The 24,425-nt window shown below is 39.2% G+C and overlaps 1 protein-coding gene across 1 annotated transcript in view; it reads right to left on the minus strand.

The window, feature by feature from the left end:
- Window positions 1-3,387: 3,387 nt before the first annotated feature.
- The window catches only part of gdap1 (ganglioside induced differentiation associated protein 1), a 34,615-nt gene continuing 13,577 nt past the window's right edge, over window positions 3,388-24,425 (minus strand). The window contains exons 3-6 of the mRNA XM_028803450.2: window positions 21,465-21,638; window positions 17,564-17,658; window positions 15,380-15,494; window positions 3,388-4,607 (exon numbers count right to left, since the gene is read on the minus strand). Of these exons, the coding sequence (XP_028659283.1) occupies window positions 4,255-4,607; window positions 15,380-15,494; window positions 17,564-17,658; window positions 21,465-21,638 (737 nt within the window). The 3' untranslated portion in view covers window positions 3,388-4,254. The remainder of the gene's footprint in view (window positions 4,608-15,379; window positions 15,495-17,563; window positions 17,659-21,464; window positions 21,639-24,425) is intronic.

Consider the following 24,425-nt stretch of genomic DNA (forward strand, 5'->3'; position numbering starts at 1 on the left):
AGACATTGGGTTACTTCATCAAGTGACTGGTGAAAAGGCCCCTTGCCATCACCCAGAACACCCCTAAGGGTAACCATGACAAAATTAATTAAAGGGTTCGGTTTTGTGAAGGAGACAGCAGAGTTTAAGATCTCCATTAATATATGTGTTAACTGCTTCCATAAGACATAAGAGAACTCAGCAAGCAGGCCGTTAGGACCCAGCAATTTTCCACTCCTCACCAAATCCAGAGGTTTCATTAGTATAATAATGTAATTGGAGAATCCACCACAGTAGCATAAACTGCAGAGAGCCTGAGTAATTGTTGAACTACGAATAAAAATGTTATTAATCATTGGTAAAAGGGGTTACGATTCATCATTTGACTATAACAATTATTCCCTCAGTCCCCACTGTTTGTTGAAGCTCTGTTTTTAAAACATTTCTATTGTTTTGTTATAATGAGCTTTTTTCTTTAAACACATTTTTTTGCCATCCCTATGAAATCTGTGTATATGTTTTACAAATGTAAATATAAATAAATATGACTTTCACATCTATTTCTTGCCTGATGCATTATTGAAAAAGTTGAATTTTAATAATAGTTGGACATCACCAATTTTCTACTGAGTGCTTCGACCATTGCCTGAGCGATCCTTCTGAGCATCAATTGAGAGTACATGACATGTGACATAATCTGGACTGCCAGATCGACACATTCTATTTGGGAGAATCCAATATTAGGATTCCTGTGTTGGTATGTTGTTTTATTTTAATCTTTCTATTCCTAGTTACAAACAAATATTTTTTGTTTTTCTAGGCATTGATTTTAGGTTTGCATTTTTAACTTGACATCTCATTATCTATCTTTACAAGTAACAACTGTTGTCTGTTTTTCCAGCCATATCTTATTAACCCTTCCTACCCATTTGTAATCTCACTGTCTCGTCAATAAGGTTTTCCAAACCCTAATTATTAACAAGTCCACTTAATTATTTTAATTGTATGTGTTGGATTCAAATGCATCACATTTCCAGTCTTAATGTCAGTTAAGTACTAGGCCCAGCTCCACATACTAGCTCAAAATGCTACTGACTTCTCACATAAAACCTCCAGGGATGAGAAGAAAGACTCCAGGTCAAGGAGACTTCTTGTTTTCCTACTTGTGAAGTCACAAATTCTGCCTCGTAATACAGAGGCATGAAGGGGACAATGATCATCCCCTCAACTCTCATTGTTTCTTGGAACTCTGTTTTCAAAATCATTTATTTGGAAATTAAGCGGAAGTACATTTAGAGCTGAAGCTAGGAAGCACTTCCTTACTCAAAGCGTTGTGGGACACTGGAACAAACTACTGAGACATGGAGTTGAAGCAGAAACCTTGACAACCTTTAAGAAGAATCTGGATGAGATATTGAGACAGGTTAGCTTTTAGCTAAACAAACAAGATTGATGGACTGAATGGTCTCCCCTTCCTTTTCAAACACACACATACCAATCACAAAGTGGGGCCAATTTAGGATCACCAATGCACCTAACCTGCATGTCTTCGGACTGTGGGAGGAAACTGGAACACCCAGAGCAAGCCCCACGCAGACATGACAGGACATGCAAACTAGGAATATGAACCCTGGCTACCACAGTGCCACCGCTACCTTAATGTGATTTCAATAAAAATTTTATTTGGAATCCGAAATATCCGCACATCCACAGGGCGACTTTACAACCACCTAAAGCAGAAGAGGGCATGGCACTACCTAACTGGGCGGCTAATATACAAGCTATAAGGACCTGGAAATCAACACCAGTTGATGAACATACACAAACCTGGTTGCAACAGAAATAAAATTTACTGTATTTTGTTAAATGCCTTGCTCTCTGCCCCAGTAAACACAAATTATTGTCAATCTTCCTGGTCACATCTAACTTTATTATGAGCTTATCCAGTGCCCACTGGAGGTCACAGTTTGATGACAACCAAATCACTTGTAACAGCAGAGATGAACCCATTAGCTTCCCAAAACTAAATACAAACAGTAAAGGAGATAAGATGTATCCTTGGTAAAATCCAACACCCATTGGTGGCAGCAGTGGCAAACTTTCATGACTGCTTAAATATATATGGAAGAAAATGGCCTGGATGGAATTCACCTTGGCCATCTTGGATCTGAAGTTCAACTCAGTGGTGTCAGGAAGGAGGGGCTTCAGAGGCCTAAGCCCCTGCTCTTTTCATCCATTTTCTATGTAGTTGTATATATGTTGTATATGTATATATCAAGGAGCCTGAAATCCAGAAAGGGGCCTCAGACCCTGAACACATCAAATCCTAGAAGGGCCTGTGGCTCAGCTATCAAATGGAGCCTCAATTCCTGCACCCAGCATAGACTTTCCCAAGGAGGCTGTGAAGTGTGTTCCTTTAATAACTGGAATACACATTTTTTTCCCTGTTTTAAAAAATGGGGGACACCAATCTAATCTGCTAAAATCATAGTACTGTCTCCATCTTCTATGCAACATAAAAGACGCTTGTTAGCTAAAACACCCACAATACCCAGTGCCTTCACTGATTACAGTCTTGCCATTACAGAGCTTTAAAACTACTGTAGTAGCCATGCCACAGAGCAATGGACCCACGGCTGCTTCAGTTTCCTTCCACTCTACAAAGACGTGCACGTTCAGTGGAGTGACAACCCTAAATTGGCTCGAGTGTGTATTTGGGCTCACTTTGCCCTAATGACTGTCAGCTTGCGGAGCACTTAACTCACACTTGGGGACCACATTCTGAGTACCGCCACTCTAGATAACATCACTGAGATCACTGAGGTGTACAAGTCCCACCATCACACCAACATCACAAACCTAGGAGAAGGTCCATATAACCTGTATGAGAAACAAAAGATTTTAATTGGTAGGAGTCATTTAAAGCAAAATGAAGGCAGTGAATGTATTATCTCTCCTTAACTAGTAAAGGGAGTTTATCAGTGGCTGAAATGCAATCTTTAGTATATTCTAATTTAAATATCATCCAAGGCAGGGACAGCCCCAATATAAGAAAGCTGATAATTCCTCATGGTTGATGCAAGTTTACTGTTGCATGTTCAAAAAGGCAAATTAGAATAATTTTTCCACAAAGTTAAAATATGAAATTTATAACACAGCAAATTGTAGACTAGTACTTGTGCACACACACACTTTCACATATTGTTTCTGCCTTAATTTCAATAGATTTTAGAACACTAACCACAGCTAAGCAGTTTATGTTGGTGGCAACTACATTTATTGTGGTTTTTCTTTTCTTTTTTTTAATCTTCTTCAAATACATTTTGCTAGTGTAAAAAGTGCTTTCTAAATAAATACAGTTCATCACGACTCGCTGTGCAGCTAATTAGGAGACAGGAGCGAGACAACTGGCGTAATGTTTTTATTCTTTGGAATAACTTTCAGTGACACAGCTACATGCTGACATCTAGTGGTGCATTCAGATAACTGCTCAGGCCAAAGATTAATGCAACACAGAATTCATAGACGATGAGACTAATTCAGCAGTACTGATATTTCAATACATCAGCAATGTTGATTTAGCTTTATTTAAAATCACCTATTAATAAGACACAGTGCAGAGAATGTTTGTTCACTTTTTCAGCTTTAAGACTTAATGTTGTTTTTTTCCAAGTCATAATGCATTTACAGAGGCACCATTATTTTTTAAGACTTACAAATGTTGTTAAGAAGTTGTAAATGGCAATGATCTGAACAATATTGCTTAACATAGACTGTTAAATACCCTGCTGGAAAATAAAAACCAGCTGAAAAAAGCCAGTGCAATGTGAAGCGAAGTGAACAGTATGACCAAAATTAAAAGTCCAGCATATAAAGTGCATGGTAACAACCAGGTACATAAGAACAGGTTATCAGCACACTCTGATGAAACATATAATGTAGGCATTGTCATGTATCTTACAATTTTCTAAACTTCTTAATTCTACCATAAGTTTCAATGTTTTGGCTTTTTTTCCATGTGGTTTTTGATTTATTCTTCCATATTGTAAAACCTTGTAATCCAATTTTGGTTCAAGGTAAGCCTGAACCCATCCCATTTACAATATTGCTCTTCATTGCTTTATGACAGCCTTTCAATGAAAGATGCTATATACCATGAGCATTGACAGAGGATTAAATCAGGCATTTTGATATGCAGACCTTTTTCACTAACAAAGAATGCGAGACATTACACATATATAATTAACAGTAGATAACCACTTGATTTTTGTTGCCTCACCTAATGCTTGCAAATCTTTTCTTCAGATACAAAAAGGCAAAGTAACTGATCCCACCTACTACTGCCACCAAGAGTGTGCTTCCCAAAAACGAGGGCGCCCTCTTCTTCGCAACACGGAAAGCTGTTGGTAACACTGCAGATATAAGTATGTTGTTCACATTCCCCAAAACCCGCCTGAAGGTCTTTCTGTTTAAGACCCGCTCGTAGTATCTTTCAAGGTTCGGGCGGTTTCCATTGCCCCAGTATCTTCTGGAGAGGCCTAAGAACTTCAGACGATGTAATGTCACAGCCAGGGAAACATCAGCAACGCTGAAGAACTGCCCACAAAGCCATGGCTGCTCTCCCTCTTCTTTAAAAAAAAAAACAAAAAACAAAGGACATTAAAAAATATATTAGAATCAAAAAACATGGATGATATGAATTTGAAACACAGTTACAGAACTGGAATACAACAACCAGTAAGAGAAATCAGTCAAAGTCTGCTTTCATTCCAAACTGTTTCAAGGCCAAATGTACTTGTATTAAATTAAATTTAATTAGACAGACAGAAAGATAGATCAGCATTTTGAAACCTGTAGGCCAGGGATGTCCAACTCCAGGCCTGGAGGGCCGCAGTGGCTGCAGGTTTCCATTCTTACCCTTTTCCTAATCAGTGACCAGTTTTCACTGCTAATTAACTCCTTTTCCCTTTATTTTAGATAGATAGATTCAACACCATCCAACGTCTGCTCCTTAGGGACAAGCTGACAGAGATGGGAGTAGATTCATACCTGGTGGCATGGATCGTGGACTATCTTACAAACAGACCTCAGTATGTGTGTCTTGGGAACTGCAGGTCTGACACTGTGGTCAGCAGCACAGGAGCGCTGCAGGGGACTGTACTTTCTCCGGTTCTGTTCAGCCTATATACATCGGACATCCAATACAACTCGGAGTCCTGCCACGTGCAAAGGTTCGCTGACGACACTGCTATCGTGGGCTGCATCAGGAGTGGGCAGGAGGAGGAGTATAAGAACCTCATCAAGGACTTTGTTAAATGGTGTGACTCAAACCACCTACACCTGAACATCAGCAAAACCAAGGAGCTGGTGGTGGATTTTAGGAGGATCAGGCCCCTCATGGACCCCGTGATCATCAGAGGTGACTATGTGCAGAGGGTACAGACCTATAAATACCTGGGACTGCAGCTGGATGATAAATTGCACTGGACTGCCAATACTGATTCTCTGTGCAAGAGAGGACAGAGCCGACTATACTTCCTTAGAAGACTGGCGTCCTTCAACATCTGCAATAAGATGCTGCAGATGTTCTATCAGATGGTTGTGGCGAGCGCCCGCTTCTACGCAGTGGTGTGCTGGGGAGGCAGCATTAAGAAGAAGGACGCCTCACACATGGACAAACTGGTGAGGAAGGCAGGCTCTATTGTTGGCATGGAGCTGGACAGCTTGACATCTGTGGCGGAGTGACGGGCGCTCAGCAGGCTCCTATCAATTATGGAAAATCCACTGCATCCACTAAATAGTGTCATCTCCAGACAGAGGAGCAGCTTCAGTGACGGACTGCTGTCACTGTCCTGCTCCACTGACAGACTGAGGAGATTGTTCCTCCCCCAAACTATGCGACTCTTCAATTCCACTGGGGGAGGTAAACGTTAACATTATTCAAAGTTATTGTCTGTTTTTACCTGCATTTTTATTACTCTTTAATTTAATATTTTTTTTTGTATCAGTATGCTGCTGCTGGAGTATGTGCATTTCCCCTTGGGATTGATTAATAAAGTATCTATCTATCTATCTATCTATCTATCTATCTATCTATCTATCTATCTATCTATCTATCTATCTATCTATCTATCTATCTATCTATCTATCTATCTATCTATCTATCTATCTATCTATCTAAATGAGAAGCCAATTCTTACTCTTAATTAAAGCCATTATTGAATATCATGACTTGTTGCTGCTCTCGTTCTGCCACAGCAGACTATTAATTTTGTGTTTTTTCTAAGACCACCATCAACATGATTTGGTGACCTGAGCAGACCAACTTGACCAAGACCTTCACCTTTCTTTATTTTCAGGTTAGCTGGTCATTTGGTGGCTTGTTTTGTGTCTCATTATTGTTTGGCTGCTCATTAAGAACAAGGAAACAACTAAGGGGCCTGAGTCAAGTTAATTAAAACTAAAGAAAAACAAGTTAATCAGCAGCAAAAACAGCTCACCAATTAAGAAGATGGTTAGAATGAAAATCTGCAGCCACTGCGGCCCACCAGGACCGGAGTTGGACACCCCTGCTAGGCTGTGGCAGTATTGCAGGTGGACTATGGCTGACCCCAGCCAAAAGCCTCCCCCCCACCATTCTGAGGATTATGTTCCATTCACAGCAGCAGAATCACAGGTGGACTGCAGCCAATCCTCGACGACCTCCCCAACCCCCGCTGTAACGATCGTGCTTATTCACCAATGATTACGCTTGATTCATCTAATGCCCTGTTAGAAGATCACACTCAATTCAACTACGGCAGGGGTCCCCTGCCTGGGGGTGCAACAAAAAAGGAAGGCTGTGTTCTGATTTGCCAAAACTGAGTGCGAAGCATTGTCCTAATTTATCGTGGTGCAGTTGGCGTCTTGCAGTGTGCTGTCATTTGTAGGTCATTTCTTAGTTAGCAAACTTGTTCTATGATATGAAACGGATCAAGCATTGCATGTGCAATTGTCATCTTTGAATGAGCTGCAGAAATGCACGTTCTCATGGGTTCCTTACTGGAGACAGAGCATTCATAAAGGCGAATAACGTTTTTTTAAGAGAATGGAATTTGAACCTTGCAATGATCCATAGAGAAGGGTGAGATCTACTATTTATTTCTGTGCAATTCCTGATTGGGAAAAGTCACAGATTTCATCGTGGTTTGACATTTTTGCTTGGTTGGGGGACAAGAGAGACTGAATTAGATGCACAGCTGCTGCTTACACTCAGCCCTTTCCTCCTGTTGGTGGTCCTAGCAGGAGCGCAGCAATTTTAACTGTACGTCATATCTGGTTTTGAACTGTCACAAAGGTGTTATCGGGGGACAAAGCTCATCGACTGTGTTTCATTGACTAACGGCGTGTCAGTATCCATTGCTTCATGGGAGTCTCCAATGCCCCAAACTCCTCAATCATTGATAGTGTCATTTCCTTGCAGTGCTTGATGCTTTGTAGGATACCCCAACCCCTGGATCGTCAATTGAGTGTCTAAGCTTCATGGGGGACACATTTACAAGATTACTTAGATTTATAATGGTACATTGGTCAATTTATATTACATTTTATGCAGTTAAAAGCTTTTTTTTTAAGTTCAATTTGGTCACCTGCCGTACTGTATGTGATTCAATTTGTGCGCTCAAAAATTAGACATTTGACTTCTTCTTCAAATGTGATATTACTTTTGTAGGTGGTACAAACATAAATCAAATATTTTCTAGGGGTGTGAAACATAGAAAAGGTTAGGGACCACTCTACTACCCCCGTTCAGACTTCATAATGGATTGCAAACACGGTGGCATCAGAAAAACTGGGTTATGACACCGCAAAGGTTAGGAAAACACTGAGACAGATAGCTAGAACGAAAGAGTGCCTGTAAAAAGGAGTCGTATCTTCTGACAGGTCTTCTTCTGGTGGGGTTTCGTGCTGGCTTTTCTAAATAGGTTTGAAGAACACTGTGATGGGAAGTTGCTGTTTTTGTTTCTTCATGGTTATGAGGAGGGTGTTATATGTCTGAATGGCAGCATCGATGCCATTATTAACTTTGAGAGCCCGAACTATGCTTAGGTTCATTGCCAAAGCCTTAGAAGGTACAGGGCGTTTGGGTGGCAACTTAGGGCTTTAAGAAGAACAAAACGAAAAACACTCAGCGAAACACTTGAGATAGCTATACGCGGTAAACTGTTATGATGCGGGAATGCTGGGCTGCATCTGCCAGAGATGCGTCACAGGGCAGCAGCCAATCAGCAGCAAGGAGAAATGAATAATGCTCTTGGATTGGCTACTTTCAAACCTCCCGCCTCTGAGTACAAGGGTACAATATTTCATCATCCCAAGCTGCCTCTTCCTCTATGGTTGCTTGTGATCTCTCTACAGTACTAAAAAATTTATACAGTATTATATTTTATATGGAAATTTAGCTGAATTTACGTTAATACTTATGTTGCAAAACTAGTAAATTATATTGTTAATAATTTAGCATTAAAACGCATGAAAAATTATATATTGCCACGAAAAAAGCCACAAAAAAATTGTGGACGATATTTGCAGTTTCCGCAAACAATTATTAGTTAGGTTCTAAGGAAAAATCCGCGAACGACTGAGGCCGCGAACTCTGAATTGCAACTTGATGGGGGTCGACTGTAATCACATACAAGTGTTCATCTCCTTTAATAAGACACAGCTGAATACTCAAAGGGGCACCCCTTTAGATTTAGAGATCACAGAATTAGTTCAATGGAGACCACCTGCCTGGCTGGAAGGTCCACCTTGTGATGAGTGAGTAAGGTGGCTGTAGCTGCTGGTGAGTAAGGCAGGATCACGCATGAGCCAAACGCATACCAAAAGAAATCTCTCACTCCAAAAAGGTTTAGTGAAATTTCAAAGCAGACATTCCAAACAAGAATAGAGAAAGGTTGTTACACACATAAAATAAAAGGCAAAAAAAGAAAAAGGTTTCTTATTGTTAAGCTTCAATCGTTTCTACAATTAAGGTTGAGTAATTTCTCTATGCTCTACTTCACATTCTGTACGTTCTCAACGTACGGCTCTGCACATACCACCAAGTACATTAAGGCACAGTTTGAAACCGTGTGCCCTCCACGCCTTACACACAACTAGGAAGGTCACTAACTGAGACTAATCTGTAGTCAGAGGGACAAGAAATAGTTAGAATATACCAATTCAATTCAGCTTGTGGGGGTTATAAGAACCTCCCATACGCTAGGCACTAATTTATAGGCAAACATTTAACATAACTAACAAAATACTTCTAGCAACTTAACATGACCTAAATAACTGGCAAATGGCTCTTACAGTGTCTTAATCTGTATATTACATTAATTTATTTGGCTGATGCCCTTAATCTAAGGTGATTTATAACATTTGAGATACAATGTCAGTAGCGAGATTTGAACCCATTTGAACCCATAAATTCTAAAGTCTTAACCATGACATCACACTACCTAACCTACACAACGAAGTGAAAATAACATTCCAAGCAACCCTGGGAGAAGGTGACTGAAAAGTCTGGGGATGGAGATAAGACAACATCCAAGTCACAGAATACCCAGTTACATGAATCATTAAAAAATGGAAAGAGTACGGCACATCCATAAATCTGCTAGGGTACGCTGTCAACATAAACTGAGTAACCGTGCCAGAAGAAAACAAATGAGGGAGGCAACCAAGAGACCTCTGAGAACTTTGACAGTGAGTGATAAGATACAGCTGATTACACTGAAGAGACTGTGCTGACAAAAGGGTTGTCCGTGTACTTCACCAGTCACAGCTTTATAGCAGAGAGGTAAAGAGAAAGTCACTATTCAAGAAATGCAGATGACATCTCAGCTGGAGTTTGACGGGGAAGGCTTTATGGTCTCATTAGACTGAAACTGAGCTCTTCTGAGCCACCAGACTAAACACCATGACATTGCACATTATGAAAACCACACCATCTCCACCTGTGAAATATGATGGTTGCAGTATCATGCTGTGGGGTTGTTTCTCTGCATCAGGCCATGGAAGGTTTGTGGGAGTAAAATAAATGCAAGTAATTATGTGGAAATCCTTGAAGAAGGCCCGATGCAGTCTGCAAGAAGCCTTGCTCCTTGGTAGATTTGGTTCCCAGCAAGACAGCGTCCACACGCATAAAGCCAAAGCTTACACAGGAATACTTTAAAAACAAGAATTTTCAGATCTCAATCCATTTGAGACAAAGGCTGATGATCTCCATGCAGCCTAACAGAGTCTGAGCAGTTTGGCAAAGAAAAATGGAAAGAAATGTCAGTGTCCTGTTGTGCAGCGCTGACAGACAGGGAGACCTGTGCACGCAGACTCAAGACTGTCATGGCTGCCATCTACTACATACTAACTTGAAGGGGGCAAATACTTATGTTATTAATTATTTTGTGTTTTACAGTATATTTGTAATTGATTAAGGCCATTTTGCAGAGATCTGTTTTCATTTAAACATTATATAGTGGATCAGTGTGTGAAAGATGCTAAATTCAATCCACTGTGTTTCAATGTTGTATAACAATAAAAAGTGAAAACGTCTACGGGGTGAATACTTTGATAGGCACTGTAGATAGACAGTGTTTAGCACTGCTGCCTGAAACACTCAAGCGTTCTGGGTTCACAAGTTCTTCTTGTGTGTATTTAGGTTTCCATCCACATCCCAAAGATGCTAAATTCAAAAGTGTGATCCCGTGTGAAGGGGCTTCCTGTTTGTGAACTGTTTTAATTTTCCAGAGGAGTTTATTCACTAATATTTTAGCTTGCATTTTGCACATTAAGGGCATCCAGCTGGATGACTTGACTTGTGGATTATCCAACACGAGTAACAGGAGATTTTTTTCATGAGTATTTATGATGGTGTTTGCTGTTGTCTAGTGGTGGTCACCATTGACTCCCGCATAGTTATCTTCATTCTCCACTAAAACATGAGATGAATTTTTTTACTTGGCCATCACTACAAACTATATAGGGTACGTAAAATATTAAAATATATAATTTTTGTCTGGAGTATTCCTTTAAAGCTGCATGGGTGTGAGTCTCACTTGCTAAAGGGGAAGGAGACACTGCACTTATAGGGACAGCACAAAGAGTTCAAGTTCAGTCCTCTGCCCTGCGATTATACTGACGAGCAGCACACATTTGTCAGGCCAGTGGTCCTGGCTAATCCACTAATCATAAAGGCTTCATTTCCTAGGACCTGGATCAGAGAATGGCTGCTACTGATTATTAAACGGTATGCTGGCTGTCTGCAGCACAGCTTTCCAGAAGAGATGTGCAAGGCGGCTTCTACTGAGCCCCTCCGTATGTTCTTTGCAGTGTGGCTGGGTAATCTGTGGAAATGGCCAGCACAGGGTGAGTTCTGCTGCTGTATAACTGACAAGACAGTGGAATAAAACACACACGCAATGGTAATAATGGAAGACCGCATTCAACATTATGAGGAAAATCAGCTATCAAAGCAGTTACTTTTGGAAAGATTGCAGATTAGAGAAATCCTGTAGAGACCAAAGTGCAACTTTTAAGGCAGATCTATTTATTAATAAATTTCTTCACTATTAACCATAAATACTAAATATGGCAAAGGTTTAATGGTCAGCAAGATGCACATAAAAAGCCTTTTGAATTGCACAATCTGTCTTTATTAACTCCTCTAATTTTATCCATTCCCTATGTTTATGTGGGTTAAGGAAGTGATGCTCTCCACTGTGTACTTGTATTTATTTTGTTACAGTCTGTCAGCTTTGGTTATTTCCATGGACCTCTCTGAAAATAGGACTGTAGCAAAGTAATCTACCTCACCACATTTGGAAGTGACCATAATGTTCATCAGCAGGTGAAAATATTGCTTATGTCTTCACTTTTCACACAAGGGGAGGTTTTGATTTATAAACATAAATGTTAATCTTGAAAGACCTACACATCCTGCACTGTACCCTATTCAGTCTGAAACGATGATTAGTGGTTACAGAGCCAGGCTTCAAAACAGAAAAAATGTTTCATTTGGCCCTCAATCGATGTGCTCGACGAACATTTAAATCTGTTATTAGCCTACAACTACATTTTATCTAAACACATTTTGATCAGGAACAAATACAATGTTCTGGCACAATGCAACAACTAGGGGTTTGTGTAGAATGGAGAAAGGCTGGTGCCATTCTACGTCATACCATCAATTTTCAAAAGAACCATGAAACAAAGATGAGCTTTTATTTCAAACACGACCGTCCTCCACAACTCTGTAATTACTCTGTAATTATGGGAACACAGAAATGGAATAAAGAGTTTTGCACTTCATACTCTGGTGCTTATAAATAAATGAAATATGGGCAGAGCTAAAAAGAATATTCTAGATATATTGGGAAATAAATCTATAGGTTACACCCTGTATTACAGACAGAAAGACAGGCAATTCTTTAAGCTTATACAGTGCTTTCCTCACTGTTCAAAGCACTTTACAGAGATGATGATAATAATAATAATTCTTTACATTAACTCAAAGCACTTTAGATAGATAGATAGATAGATAGATAGATAGATAGATAGATAGATAGATAGATAGATAGATAGATAGATAGATAGAGCTCTTTAAATAAATAAATACATAAATAGTTGAATAAAAAAATGAATGTACTGTATACAGTATATACATAAACACACACTATGGTCTGAACACACACCAAAAAATGAAAAAGAAAGAAAACATCTGAAATGCCAGTCCCAGTCATAGTGAGGTGCTATGCAGGCATCCTGCCATTGATAGAAGCCTCAGCCACATTTCTTGACACACTTCTGCTAAATAATTTGTTGCGCATTTCCGGTCGTCCTTATATAGAAACCACTTAGCAACCATCAACAGTAAATTCCCAAAGTGGAGTCAAGGAGTGTCACACATTTTGACAGACAGTTAAAAATGAGGGGTGAGCTCAAGGGCAAGAAACAAGTGAGTGGCATGGTTACAGGAAAACAGCACAATGGTGGAGGGGCAGAAGTTGTGTCTGACAACCTGAACCAATCGACTGAGGTTTTGCAGAGGTTGCAAATGCAGATTTCATTTATTTGCTCATGAATATTAATACAAAAATAGTCCGTGCTTGCTAAAGTTTGCCAACCCCTGACCTATGTGTCATTGTTGAAAATAATCCACTGTTATTCCCATTGTTATGATGTTCTGGTGAAAAAAAATGTACTAAACACAAAATGAGGCCTAATGAGCCACAGAGTTTTCTTTCTGCGGGCTTCAACCTAAACAACCTAAATGAGGCTTTGTCTACCAAATCTAGCACCAGGCTTTGTTGAGGCCTAGTATCTCAGAATGGCATTTCCCAAACCAATAACATGCAAAAAGGAGAAAGGCCAAACTTAAAACAACCCTAAATAATGCTTAAGTAAAATTTATAACGGAGGAGAGGAAAACATAAAAACCTCTGATCGAAAAATGATCAAAGAAAAGAATGAAAATTTAAAACAAAGATCAAAGCACTTTACATAGATAATAATAATAATTACAATAATTATAATAGATGGCACGGTGGCGCAGTGGGTGGCGCTGCTGCCTCGCAGGTGGGAGACCTGGGGACCTGGGTTCGCTTCCCGGGTCCTCCCTGCGTGCAGTTTGCATGTTCTCCCCGTGCCTGCGTGGGTTTCCTCCCACAGTCCAAAGACATGCTGGTTAGGTGGATTGGCGATTCTAAATTGGCCCTAGTGTGTGCTTGGTGTGTGGGTGTGTTTGTGTATGTCCTGTGGTGGGTTGGCACCCTGCCCAGGATTGGTTCCTGCCTTGTGCCCTGTGTTGGCTGGGATTGGCTCCAGCAGACCCCCATGACCCTGTGTTTGGATTCAGCGGGTTGGAAAATGGATGGATGGATGGATAATTTTAATAATAATGATTCTTTACATTTACTCAAAGTACTTCACATAGATAGATAGATAGATAATAATTCTTTAAGCTTATACAGCACTTTCCTCTCTGTTCAAAGCACTTTATATAGATAATAATAATAATAATTACAATAATTATAATAATAATAATGATTCTTTACATTTACTCAAAGCACTTTACATAGATAGATAGATAGATAGATAGATAGATAGATAGATAGATAGATAGATAGATAGATAGATAGATAGAAAATAATTCTTTAAGCTTATTCAGCACTTTCCTCTTTGTTCAAAGCACTTTACATACAGTAGATAATAATAATAATAATAATAATAATGATTCTTTACATTTACTCAAAGCACTTTACATAGATAGATAGATAGATAGATAGATAGATAGATAGATAGATAGATAGATAGATAGATAGATAGATAGATAGATAGATAGAAAATAATTCTTTAAGCTTATTCAGCACTTTCCTCTTTGTTCAAAGCACTTTACATACAGTAGATAATAATAATAATAATAATAACAATAATAATTACAATAATTATAATAATAATAATGATTCTTTACATTTACTCAAAGCACTTTACATAGATAGATAGATAGATAGATAGATAGATAGATAGATAGATAGATAGATAGATAGATAGATAGATAATTCTTTAAGCTTATACAGCACTTTCCTCTCTGTTCAAAGCACTTTACATAGATAATAATAATAATAATAATAATAATGATTCTTTACATTTACTCAAAGCACTTTACATAGATAGATCCCAAGGGGGAAAAACGCAGTTTTATAGCAGCCTATACACTCCTCATGAACTTGTTAGTTGACCTACTGTAGGATCTTATGTCCCTCCAGAGGTTTATTTTCTCCAGCAATGTTATTAACTGGTGACTTTGTTTTCCACCTGGATTAACTTTCTGTTAGTCAGTCACTCTGGTAACACAATGTTATTTTCAGACACAGTTTAGCCAAAGTCTATGGATCTCTCAATTACTGTTCATTTAAACTAATTTGTACTTATAAATGTAGATACTCCATGGTTAGGTACTCTTCATTTATTGTTTTGCCTCTATTATTCTGTGTAAGATCTTTATGCTTGTTTAAAGTGAAGAGTGTTATATTGAGAATAAACTAAGTGGTTGCTCAAGTCCTTCAGGAAGTTATTAAATACATGCTGCAGCTCATAGCCAATAAAAATTCTAACTCTTTTGACAATTATTTTTGACAGAAAGAATGGATTTCTTTTTACCATCCATTCATCTATTGATTATCTAACCTGCTTACCCAATTAGAGTAGCGGGGTCATCTTTGTCTATCCCCACATCACTGTGCACAAAGTTGCAAGCATTCTTTATCACAAAGGCTTCCTTTAACTCATTACTATAACATTTTATTTCATGGTTCACTAAAGCTCACTTACATTAAATTATTTAAATGTCCACAAAGACAACATTTTAAATCATTACCTGGTGTTTCCTCATTTCGCCTTTGAAGCTCGGTCTCCACTTGGTCCATAACATTTTGAAGTTCATCAAGTATTTTCTTTAAGTATTTAATATTATCATGATCAAGCAGTTTTGACTGAAAAAAAATCAGATAAGGTCAGATCATTATGGAAGCAATTTCCACCACTTCATTGTTTTCTATTGCATTAGATAGATTAGATTAGATTAGATTAGATTAGATTAGATTAGATTAGATTAGATTAGATTAGATTAGATTAGATTAGATTAGATTAGATAAAATGTATTAATCCCAAAAGGAAATTCAGATGCATCCAACAGCAGAAACGTAAAAAACAAATAGCCAGACTCACAGGACAAATAATGTAGTCAATCAATCAATAAATGTAAATTGTGCAGAAATTTAAAAATGAATTTAAAGGTACGTCAGGAGGAATTGCCTCATAGCAGTGGGCGGAAAAGACCCCCAGATGCACTTCTTACCACAGCATAGTGGGATGATCCTGTCGCTAAAAGTGCTCCAAGAGAGCTCTTCTGGGTGGGGATGCAGGAGATTTCTCATGATTTTTCTTTTTTTTTTCATGATATTACATTATTTTGCAAAAGTATTGTGTTATTTTGCAATAAATATTACATTACTTTACAAAAACATTGTGCTATTTTGCAAAATTACTGTGCTATTTCCCAAAGATATTGTCTTGTGTGGTCAGTACAATCGTGCACACGCATGCTCCTGACATTCTGTGACAGTAAATAAGGGATAGATTAAGACTGTACATAGTGTGCAATCAAGTGACAAGAACGGAACAAAAGTCACAGGAAGACATTTAGTTTTAATCAGATTAAAGTTTAGTAAATTTAGCACAGATATGTTACCATAGGCAGAGTGATAGCAAAGAGCTAGCATTCCTGACGCACGATGCCAGGGACTGCATGAGGATTGCATGTTCTCCCTGTGCATGTCACTTGATTGCCTGCTATGTGTGTGCTTCACCCCACCCTCCACGCGCATGTCCGATGTTACTGGCAGCAGCAGGCAAGACCTTTGAATGCTGGAAATGTGTCAGGAATACTTCTTAAGTAACAAAAAACGTCTAGTCCATTATATGCTATGAAGTAAATAATATCCTTCCCCTCTTCCATCCCCATCTTGAGCCCCTGAACATTTGAAGTATGAACACTAACCACAGTGACACCAGATCATACAGTTTCAAAATATCTATATTAAATAACTAGATTAGAACTAAACCTACATTTTATTTATTGGTTTCTGGTAGTGGATCACATGCAGCACACTCCTTTCTGATTGGCTGTGTGACTGTGCCCTGCAAAGGACCGGCGTCTCATCCACCATGTTTGCATCTTGCCATACACCCAGGGCTGCGTGATAATCATTGGCTTCCCTGTAATCTTACACTGGGTTGTTTAAATATACCCCTCTGCACATGGAGGATCAAATGTATAGCTGACTTTTGCTCAGGTCCTGTCACTTTACTGCACACTATCAATGTCCTTACATTATCCCTCACATGCATACACATAACAATACTGACCACATCAGGCAATATCTTTTGTGAAATAATGCAATCATTATTGCAAAAATGATGATGTGAAAAAAAAACAGAAAAAAAACTTTTGAGTGGCAGAATTAAGCTTCTGTTGTTAATTTAGCAATAGATTAAATTAGATTAATCCCAATGGGAAATTCAGATGCACATAGCAGCAGAAACATAAAAAGCAAAGATTCCTAGGACAAATCATACAATCAATTAATTAATAAGTAAATAAATAAATAATCTTTATTGTTGAAAAAATTGCATTCAGTTTGGGGCATCGAGAGGGAGACAGCACTGAACTGCCTCATAGCCGCAGGCAGATTACACCCCTGAGGCGCTTCTGAGCACACCGTGGTAGAATGAGCCTATGATTAAAAGTGCTGCTACAGAGCACCTCATGGAGGGGATTTTTCATGATTGGATCCAATTTTGCCACTATCATCTCTCCACACCAGCTTTCAGTGTGTCCAGGATTTGCCCTGCAATGGAGCCGGCATTCCTGATATGTTTGTTCAGACATTTTGCATCTTTTCAGCTCAAGTTGCTTCCCCAGGAGACCACAGCGTAGATCACTACACTGACTATGACCAATGTATGCCCAATAGCAAGCTGTAAAATAGCGTATTCTTACTTTGAGACGTTTCTGTTTAGCAACATAGGCCTCCTCAAGTTCAGGGTGCTGTAGGGCAAGCTTCTTCAGCTCAGACTCTGTATTTCCAATCTGACCTACAAAAATGATGCAGAGATTGAGTCTTGTTAATGAAATATTAAACATTCAGAAAGGTCATAACTGCAAGATTTAATCATTTATTCTATTGCTTGCTCTCTCTAAGTAAGTGAAATACAGGTAGGTTTATACCTGCTGGCCAACTCTGTTTGCTTGAAGCCTAAAAATACAGATGTGAGCATCAGTAGGCTTTGCATCCTAGAAACCTGAAGTATTCTATAACATTTCAGTAATTATTTACCACTCTGATGCTGATCTTTCTGATTATAAAATAGGTCATTACGATAGCAGTTGACGAAAAGAATTCATAATTGTGGAATTACGGTATTTGAGGTTTCCTCTACTCTAGAGTGCCTGTTTCTTTTGCACGATTTGGCTCAGAAACTAATCAGCACAATTTCATCTCATAACAGGCTTAAGTTTCGGGTCCAGCTGTGTTATCTCTAGACCACCCTGATTAAACTGTGACACAGACACACACACACACACAGACAAGCACACATCCATCATCAAGATATCGATGTTTTTGGTATCAGGGGACCATAAAATGTCACGATCCATCGAAAACCGGAGATCAAAATTTTTGACAAATCTAAAGTTTTCGCCTCCCCCCACCCCATATACACTTATGGTGGGGGAGGACATAAAGCAAAAAACCTGACTAGACTGTGGATTGTTAGTCACAAGTAATGCAGATTATTGTCATTTTTGAATACATACATGTTACCATTAGGATCATCAATCCTATTCTCCATAACAACTAGATATCATAGCGATCATTGTTAATTTGCTACACCATAATATAAATATATATACACCATCTACTCAAAGCACCATGATGTTCTAACAATGATGGATGGATTAAAAGCCAGAAGTCTGTACAACCATCAGCATCAAGTGACTCTGTGAAAAACCCGAACTACAAAGAGGACTATTTCATTTATGTTAGGTAGAATGCCCAAAGGGGACTGGGCGGTCTCGTGGCCTGGAACCCCTACAGATTTTATTTTTTTCTCCAGCCTTCTGGAGTTTTTTTTTTGTTTTTTCTGTCCACCCTGGCCATCGGACCTTACTCCTTTCTATGTTAACTAATGTTGTCTTATTTTAATTTCTTATTTTGTCTTTTATTTTTCTTCTCTTCATTATGTAAAGCACTTTGAGCTACTTTTTGTATGAAAATGTGCTATACAAATAAATGTTGTTGTTGTTGTTGTTATACAAAATATGGGGACAGCTGTAGCCATGGGCAAAAGTCAGTGCATGCAACCATGACCAGAAAATAACCGTTCTTGCAGAATCATTCTGGCAAAGAAAAGGAAATAATGAAACTAGAAAATACATATCACATTTGTTTCTTAACTGTAACATATTGATAATTTTTAAATATCCAGGGTGGTGAAAATAAGTAGTTCTGCACACAGAACCCCTCCCTGGTTTTAGTAGCAGTTAGTGCCATTAGGTGACATCTCATTTTGTTAGTTCTGTTACAATTTCTGTGTGTTTGTTGGAGAGAAGACATGCCGCATTTACTGAAATGGTACATTTGGCTCATTATGTTACTATGAAAATCAGTTTAGTGATATTGAAATAATTTGTACATTCTTTTCAATATGACCCACTGCCTCTAAACTTCTAGAACAGTGCATCATAACAATAAAGAATTATTACATTTACACTGTGATAAGGCGCTTTATTGGCGCCGACCCGATACAGACTGACACCAAAGGCACGGGTAAAACAAACAAAAAGTCTTTATTTTCTTCTTCAGCTGTGGGACACGTCTTCCCTGTGTCCCACTGGCCCTAACACAGTCCCAAAAACACACAAAAGTAAATCACACCCCAAATCACACTCTTCTCTTCCTCCACTCCTCCCAGGGCAGCTTTGTCCTCCTCCTCCTCCCGACTCTGGTGCCCAGAGTAGTGGCTGCAGGCTCCCTTTATAGCCCACCCGGAAGTGCTTCAGGTGGTAATTTACCTGAATTAGGCTGCACTTCCGGGTGTGGTTGCGTTACCGCCCACACGGACTCAGGAAGCCTTGCAGCTCCCCCTGGTGGTGGTGTTCCATAAAACAGGCCCCGATGCCACCAAGTGTTCCGGGGGACATAGCGTTCATCCCATGGCTGCGCCCCTGGATACAGTGTTGAAGGGGCGTCCCATCCGCCACAACATTTAGTAGAACACTTGGCCATGGTACCCATGCAGGTTTATTTTCTCCAGCTTCTCAGCATTTTCTTCTCTCCTCCCCAACCACCTGACCATAGCATTGGACTTACCATTATAATCATTAGAGATTTAAAATCTGAGTTTTGCAATTCAATCCATACTTAATGAATCTATCATTTATATTTCCCACTTATTTCCCTGTAGTGCTATCCATCTAAGACAGGTTGAAATCGAAGTCATCAATGTAGGCCTCAGCATTAGCGTCTGTAGTGTAGTGTGTCCCTCTGGCTGCTGTGTCTCTGTTACATTCCATTTGGTGCAGGATTCATAAAAGCAGTGCTAATATTTGTGATGTGCCATTTGTTGGATAGAAGATACAGCAACTGAATGAACGGACCCACAGATACTTCTCCTTTTATTAAGGTGGATTTATTTATTTTGTATTATTTAATTAATTTATTTGTTTATTCTTTGTAATTCTATTTTTTATTTCTTATAATGCACTCTGAACTACATGCTTTGGATGAAAATGTGCTTATGAAATAAAAGTTGTCATTCTTGTTGGTATATGTCTTGTTCAGTTAACTACCATTTACATCATATTTAGTTTTATGAGCTGTCCATCGTGTGGAAGAAATCAGTTTTAGAAGAAAGACATTTGTCCTCAACTAGGACTTCTTTGAGTCAGGAACCTGCCAGAAGGAAACTTGTTCATTGTGTCTTTATTAATCTCTTCATGAAGAGGGAGCACCCCATCACAACTGTCTGCTGAGGGTGCCACAGAATGGTCAAACAACAGAGATAGAAAGTCCATTCTTATAGCTAACTGAATTAATGATTACTCTGATTGGTTCACTAGTTTGCATTCACTCTGATTGCTCAAGAGACATGGGATGTTTTCAGCAGAGAGCATAACCAGCTTACATACCCCAAACAGCTTACATACCCCAAAATAAACGTATTTCTTTACTACATTCAATACTTTTCTTGAGCTCCTGTGTATGTGGCATCTGCCAGGTCTTACTGGGTACATGATAGTCAGCCAACATCTTGAGCCATCACCCAGAAACTTCTTGTTCTTTGCTGTTCACTTGACCTTTATCTGGTTTCCTGTTATGCTTAGACTATACTTGTTAACTCTTTATACTACTTGCTATATATTTTTAATGTTGAAAACATACCAAAACACTTTATGCTCAATAGCTATTTTACCCCTACATGACCAAGTAACACCTAAGTTTCACTTTTCTTCCACAATTGCAAAACCCAATGATGCACATATTGACCCAATTTACAATTTTTGATGAACTGGAGAAACTGGGGAGCTTGGAAAAAACCTGTGCGAATACAAGGACGGCATATAAAGCAACAGTTATCGGGCTAGGATTCAGTCACTGGTTTCTGGAATTTTGATACAGCAGCTTGAACGGCTGTGCCACTCTGTATTACATCGGATTTCTTCAAAGGTATATTAAAACAGAAAAAGGCTCAAAACTATCCTGTACAGGATCATTGCATTTCACACCTTTGGGGTTTCTTTAACATAAGTGCAACCTTTTCTGGAAATGTTCTGGAAGCTTTTTCATTAATATGCACAATATGAAAAAAGAAAACAGACAATTTTATCATTTGATACTTACTTCGAATCCTTGTACTTGCATACGCTGGAATCTGAGAGTCAACTGTTATTTCTGGGTGTAAAATACAACCATGTGTGTAAGCATCCATTGGAAGAGAGTCCAGAAGCTCTCGGTAATGCTGCACTCTGGGGTAGTACATGCTGTCATCTTTGGGCAGCAGCCTGGGGGCACTTTCTGCAGAGTGAAGTAGAACAGAAGTAATCAGCAGTACTAACAAGACTGTACAATACAACAAATTGACATTCCATCGGTCACAGTTTATTTCCAATAAATAGCTGACACAGGCTTTATTTACACATAAGGAAAACACCTCTGATGTTTGCTATTCTCTGCTAAAAATGATGCTTAGTACAGATATTTTTTATTTAATTTGGAAAAGCAGCACCCAGAAGTAATAATAAAGTTCTCACATTAAAAAAATAGCTGTTCTTTCTTCTCCATTCCAGCAAACAATACAGAGCCATTAGTTCACTGGTCGTAAGGTTATTCAACAGTAGTGTTGGATCAGTGAAACTTGCCAAAGCATCATAGAGCTTCAGCAGCCATACGCAGAGCTTTAAAGCATGCCAACTTAATGGTTGTTGCACAAACTACTTCATGCATGTGTGATGTTGCTGCATGATCAGTACTACAACCAGATTTGCACCCCAACTGCGTTAAATAGATTAAAGGAAACTTACAGTATTTTCATTTCAGGGGTACATTAATTGACCATAATGAGAATATTATTAAAACATTTTGTTGTTCTGCATAGATTCATTGTACATTGTGTTTTGACTGCAGGATGAAGCGTGTTATGGCCAGATAGCTGGGCAACTACAGCAAAAGCAGTATGTATGACAGCTAGAAGGGTGCTTGGTGTGACGTTTGAACAGAGGAAGGAGGATAAGGAAACCTGGTGGTGGAATGGAGAAGTACAGGAGAGTAAACAGACAAAGAGGATGTCAAAGAAGAAGTGGGCTAGATGCAGAGAGTAAACAGGCGTACAAGCAGATAAGGCATAAGGTGAAGAGGGAGGTGGTGAAGGCTAAAGAAAAGGCGTATGATGAGTTGTATGAGAGGTTGGACACTAAGGAGGGAGAAAAGGACCTGTACTGATTGGCTAGACAGAGGGACCGAGCTGGGAAAGATGTGCAGCAGGTTAGGGTGATAAAGGATAAAGATGGAAACATACTCACAAGTGAGGACGGTGTGTTGAGAAGATGGAAAGAGTACTTTGAGAGGCTGATGAATGAAGAGAATGAGAGAGAGAGAGAGAGAGAGAGACAGTTGTATCGTGGGGAGATAGTGAATCCGGAAGTGCAACAGATTAGCAAGGAGGAAGTAAGGCCAGCTATGAAGAGGAGGAAGAATGGAAAGGCAGTTGGTCCAGGTGACATACCTGTGGAAGCATGGAGGTGTTTAGAAGAGATGGCAGTGGAATTTTTAACCAGATTGTTTAATACAATCTTAGAAAGTGAGAGGATGCCTGAGAAGTACAGAAGAAGTGATTTTTAAGAATAAGGAGAATGTGCAGAACTGTAGTAACTACAGAGGGATAAAATTGATGAGACATATGAAGTTATGGGAAATAGTAATGGAAGCTAGGTTAAGAAGGGAGGTGATGATTAGTGAGCACCAGTATGGTTTCATGCCAAGAAAGAGCACCACAGATGCAATGTTTGCTCTGAGGGTGTTGATGGAGAAGTTAAGAGAAGGCCAGAAGGAGTTGGATTGTGTCTTTGTGGACTTAGAGAGAGTATATGACAGGGTGCCTCAAGAGGAGCTGTGGTACTGTATGAGGAAGTTGGGAGTGGCAGAGAAGTATATAAGAGTGGTATAGGATATGTACGAGGGAAGTGTGACAGTGGTGAGAACTTTGGTAAGAGTGACAAATGAATTCAAGGTAGAGGTTGGATTACATCAGGGATCTGCTCTGAGCCCTTTTTTATTCTCAATAGTGATGAACAGGTTGACAGACGAGATTAGACAGGAGTCCTAGTGGACTAAGATGTTTGTGGATGACATTGTGATGTCTGTAGCAAGAGTAGGGAGCAGGTGGAAGAGACCCTGGAGAGGTGGAGATATGCTCTAGAGAGGAGAGGAATGACGGTCAGTAGGAACAAGAGAGAATAACGTGTGTGGATAAGACATCATATAAATAATATATGTACATACATATATATACTGTATTTATTCGCGTACCACGCACACCCTAATTTTTACAAAGAAAATCACGAAAAAAATTTTCCCTGTGTACGACGTGCATTGTGATTGTATAGGAAGAGTTTAGGGCACGTTTTCCGCAAAATGCCCTTCTGTCTTTGTTGCATGACGAAAGAGCGAGCGAGCGAGCGAGAAAGGGAGAGAGCGCGTGCAAGCGAACAAGTAAGAGAGACACAGAGAGAGAGCGCGCACGAGTGAGAGAGAGAGCGTGCGAGTGAGCGAGCGCAAGAAAGAGAGAGTGCGCATAAACGAGCAAGAGAGAGAGAGAGAGAAAGCGCGAGCAAACGAGCAAGAGAGAGAGAGGGAGAGAGAGAGAGAGTGCGCGAGTGAATGAGAGAGAGAGCGAGCGAGAGAGCCCAAGCAGAAGAAGTAAACATTACAGAAAAATATTTCCTCGTGTATGACGCGCACCTGATTTTCTAATGCTAATTTTCGGGAAAAAATGTGCGTGTGGTACATGGGTAAATACGGTATATATATATATACAGTATATTTCAGTTATTGATAATTTATTGTCATTTGTTGTATTTTATTAATGGCTATCATTCCATCTGCAAACTTTGTTGTTTGAGTCACAATGTCACATTTTTGGTAACAATAGTTGGTCCAGAAAAATTGGCAGTTAAAACCCTAGCCCTCGGGGTCACTTAAAAGACAACTGCACCATTATAATCTAATAAAAACTAATTCAGTTTTTCCTCCTTGATTTCAACGAGTATGCTAAAGTTTCCGAACATTTCCATGATTTCACCGAAC

This window comes from Erpetoichthys calabaricus, chromosome 6, assembly GCF_900747795.2.
Source record: "Erpetoichthys calabaricus chromosome 6, fErpCal1.3, whole genome shotgun sequence".
NCBI classification, from domain to species: domain Eukaryota; kingdom Metazoa; phylum Chordata; class Cladistia; order Polypteriformes; family Polypteridae; genus Erpetoichthys; species Erpetoichthys calabaricus.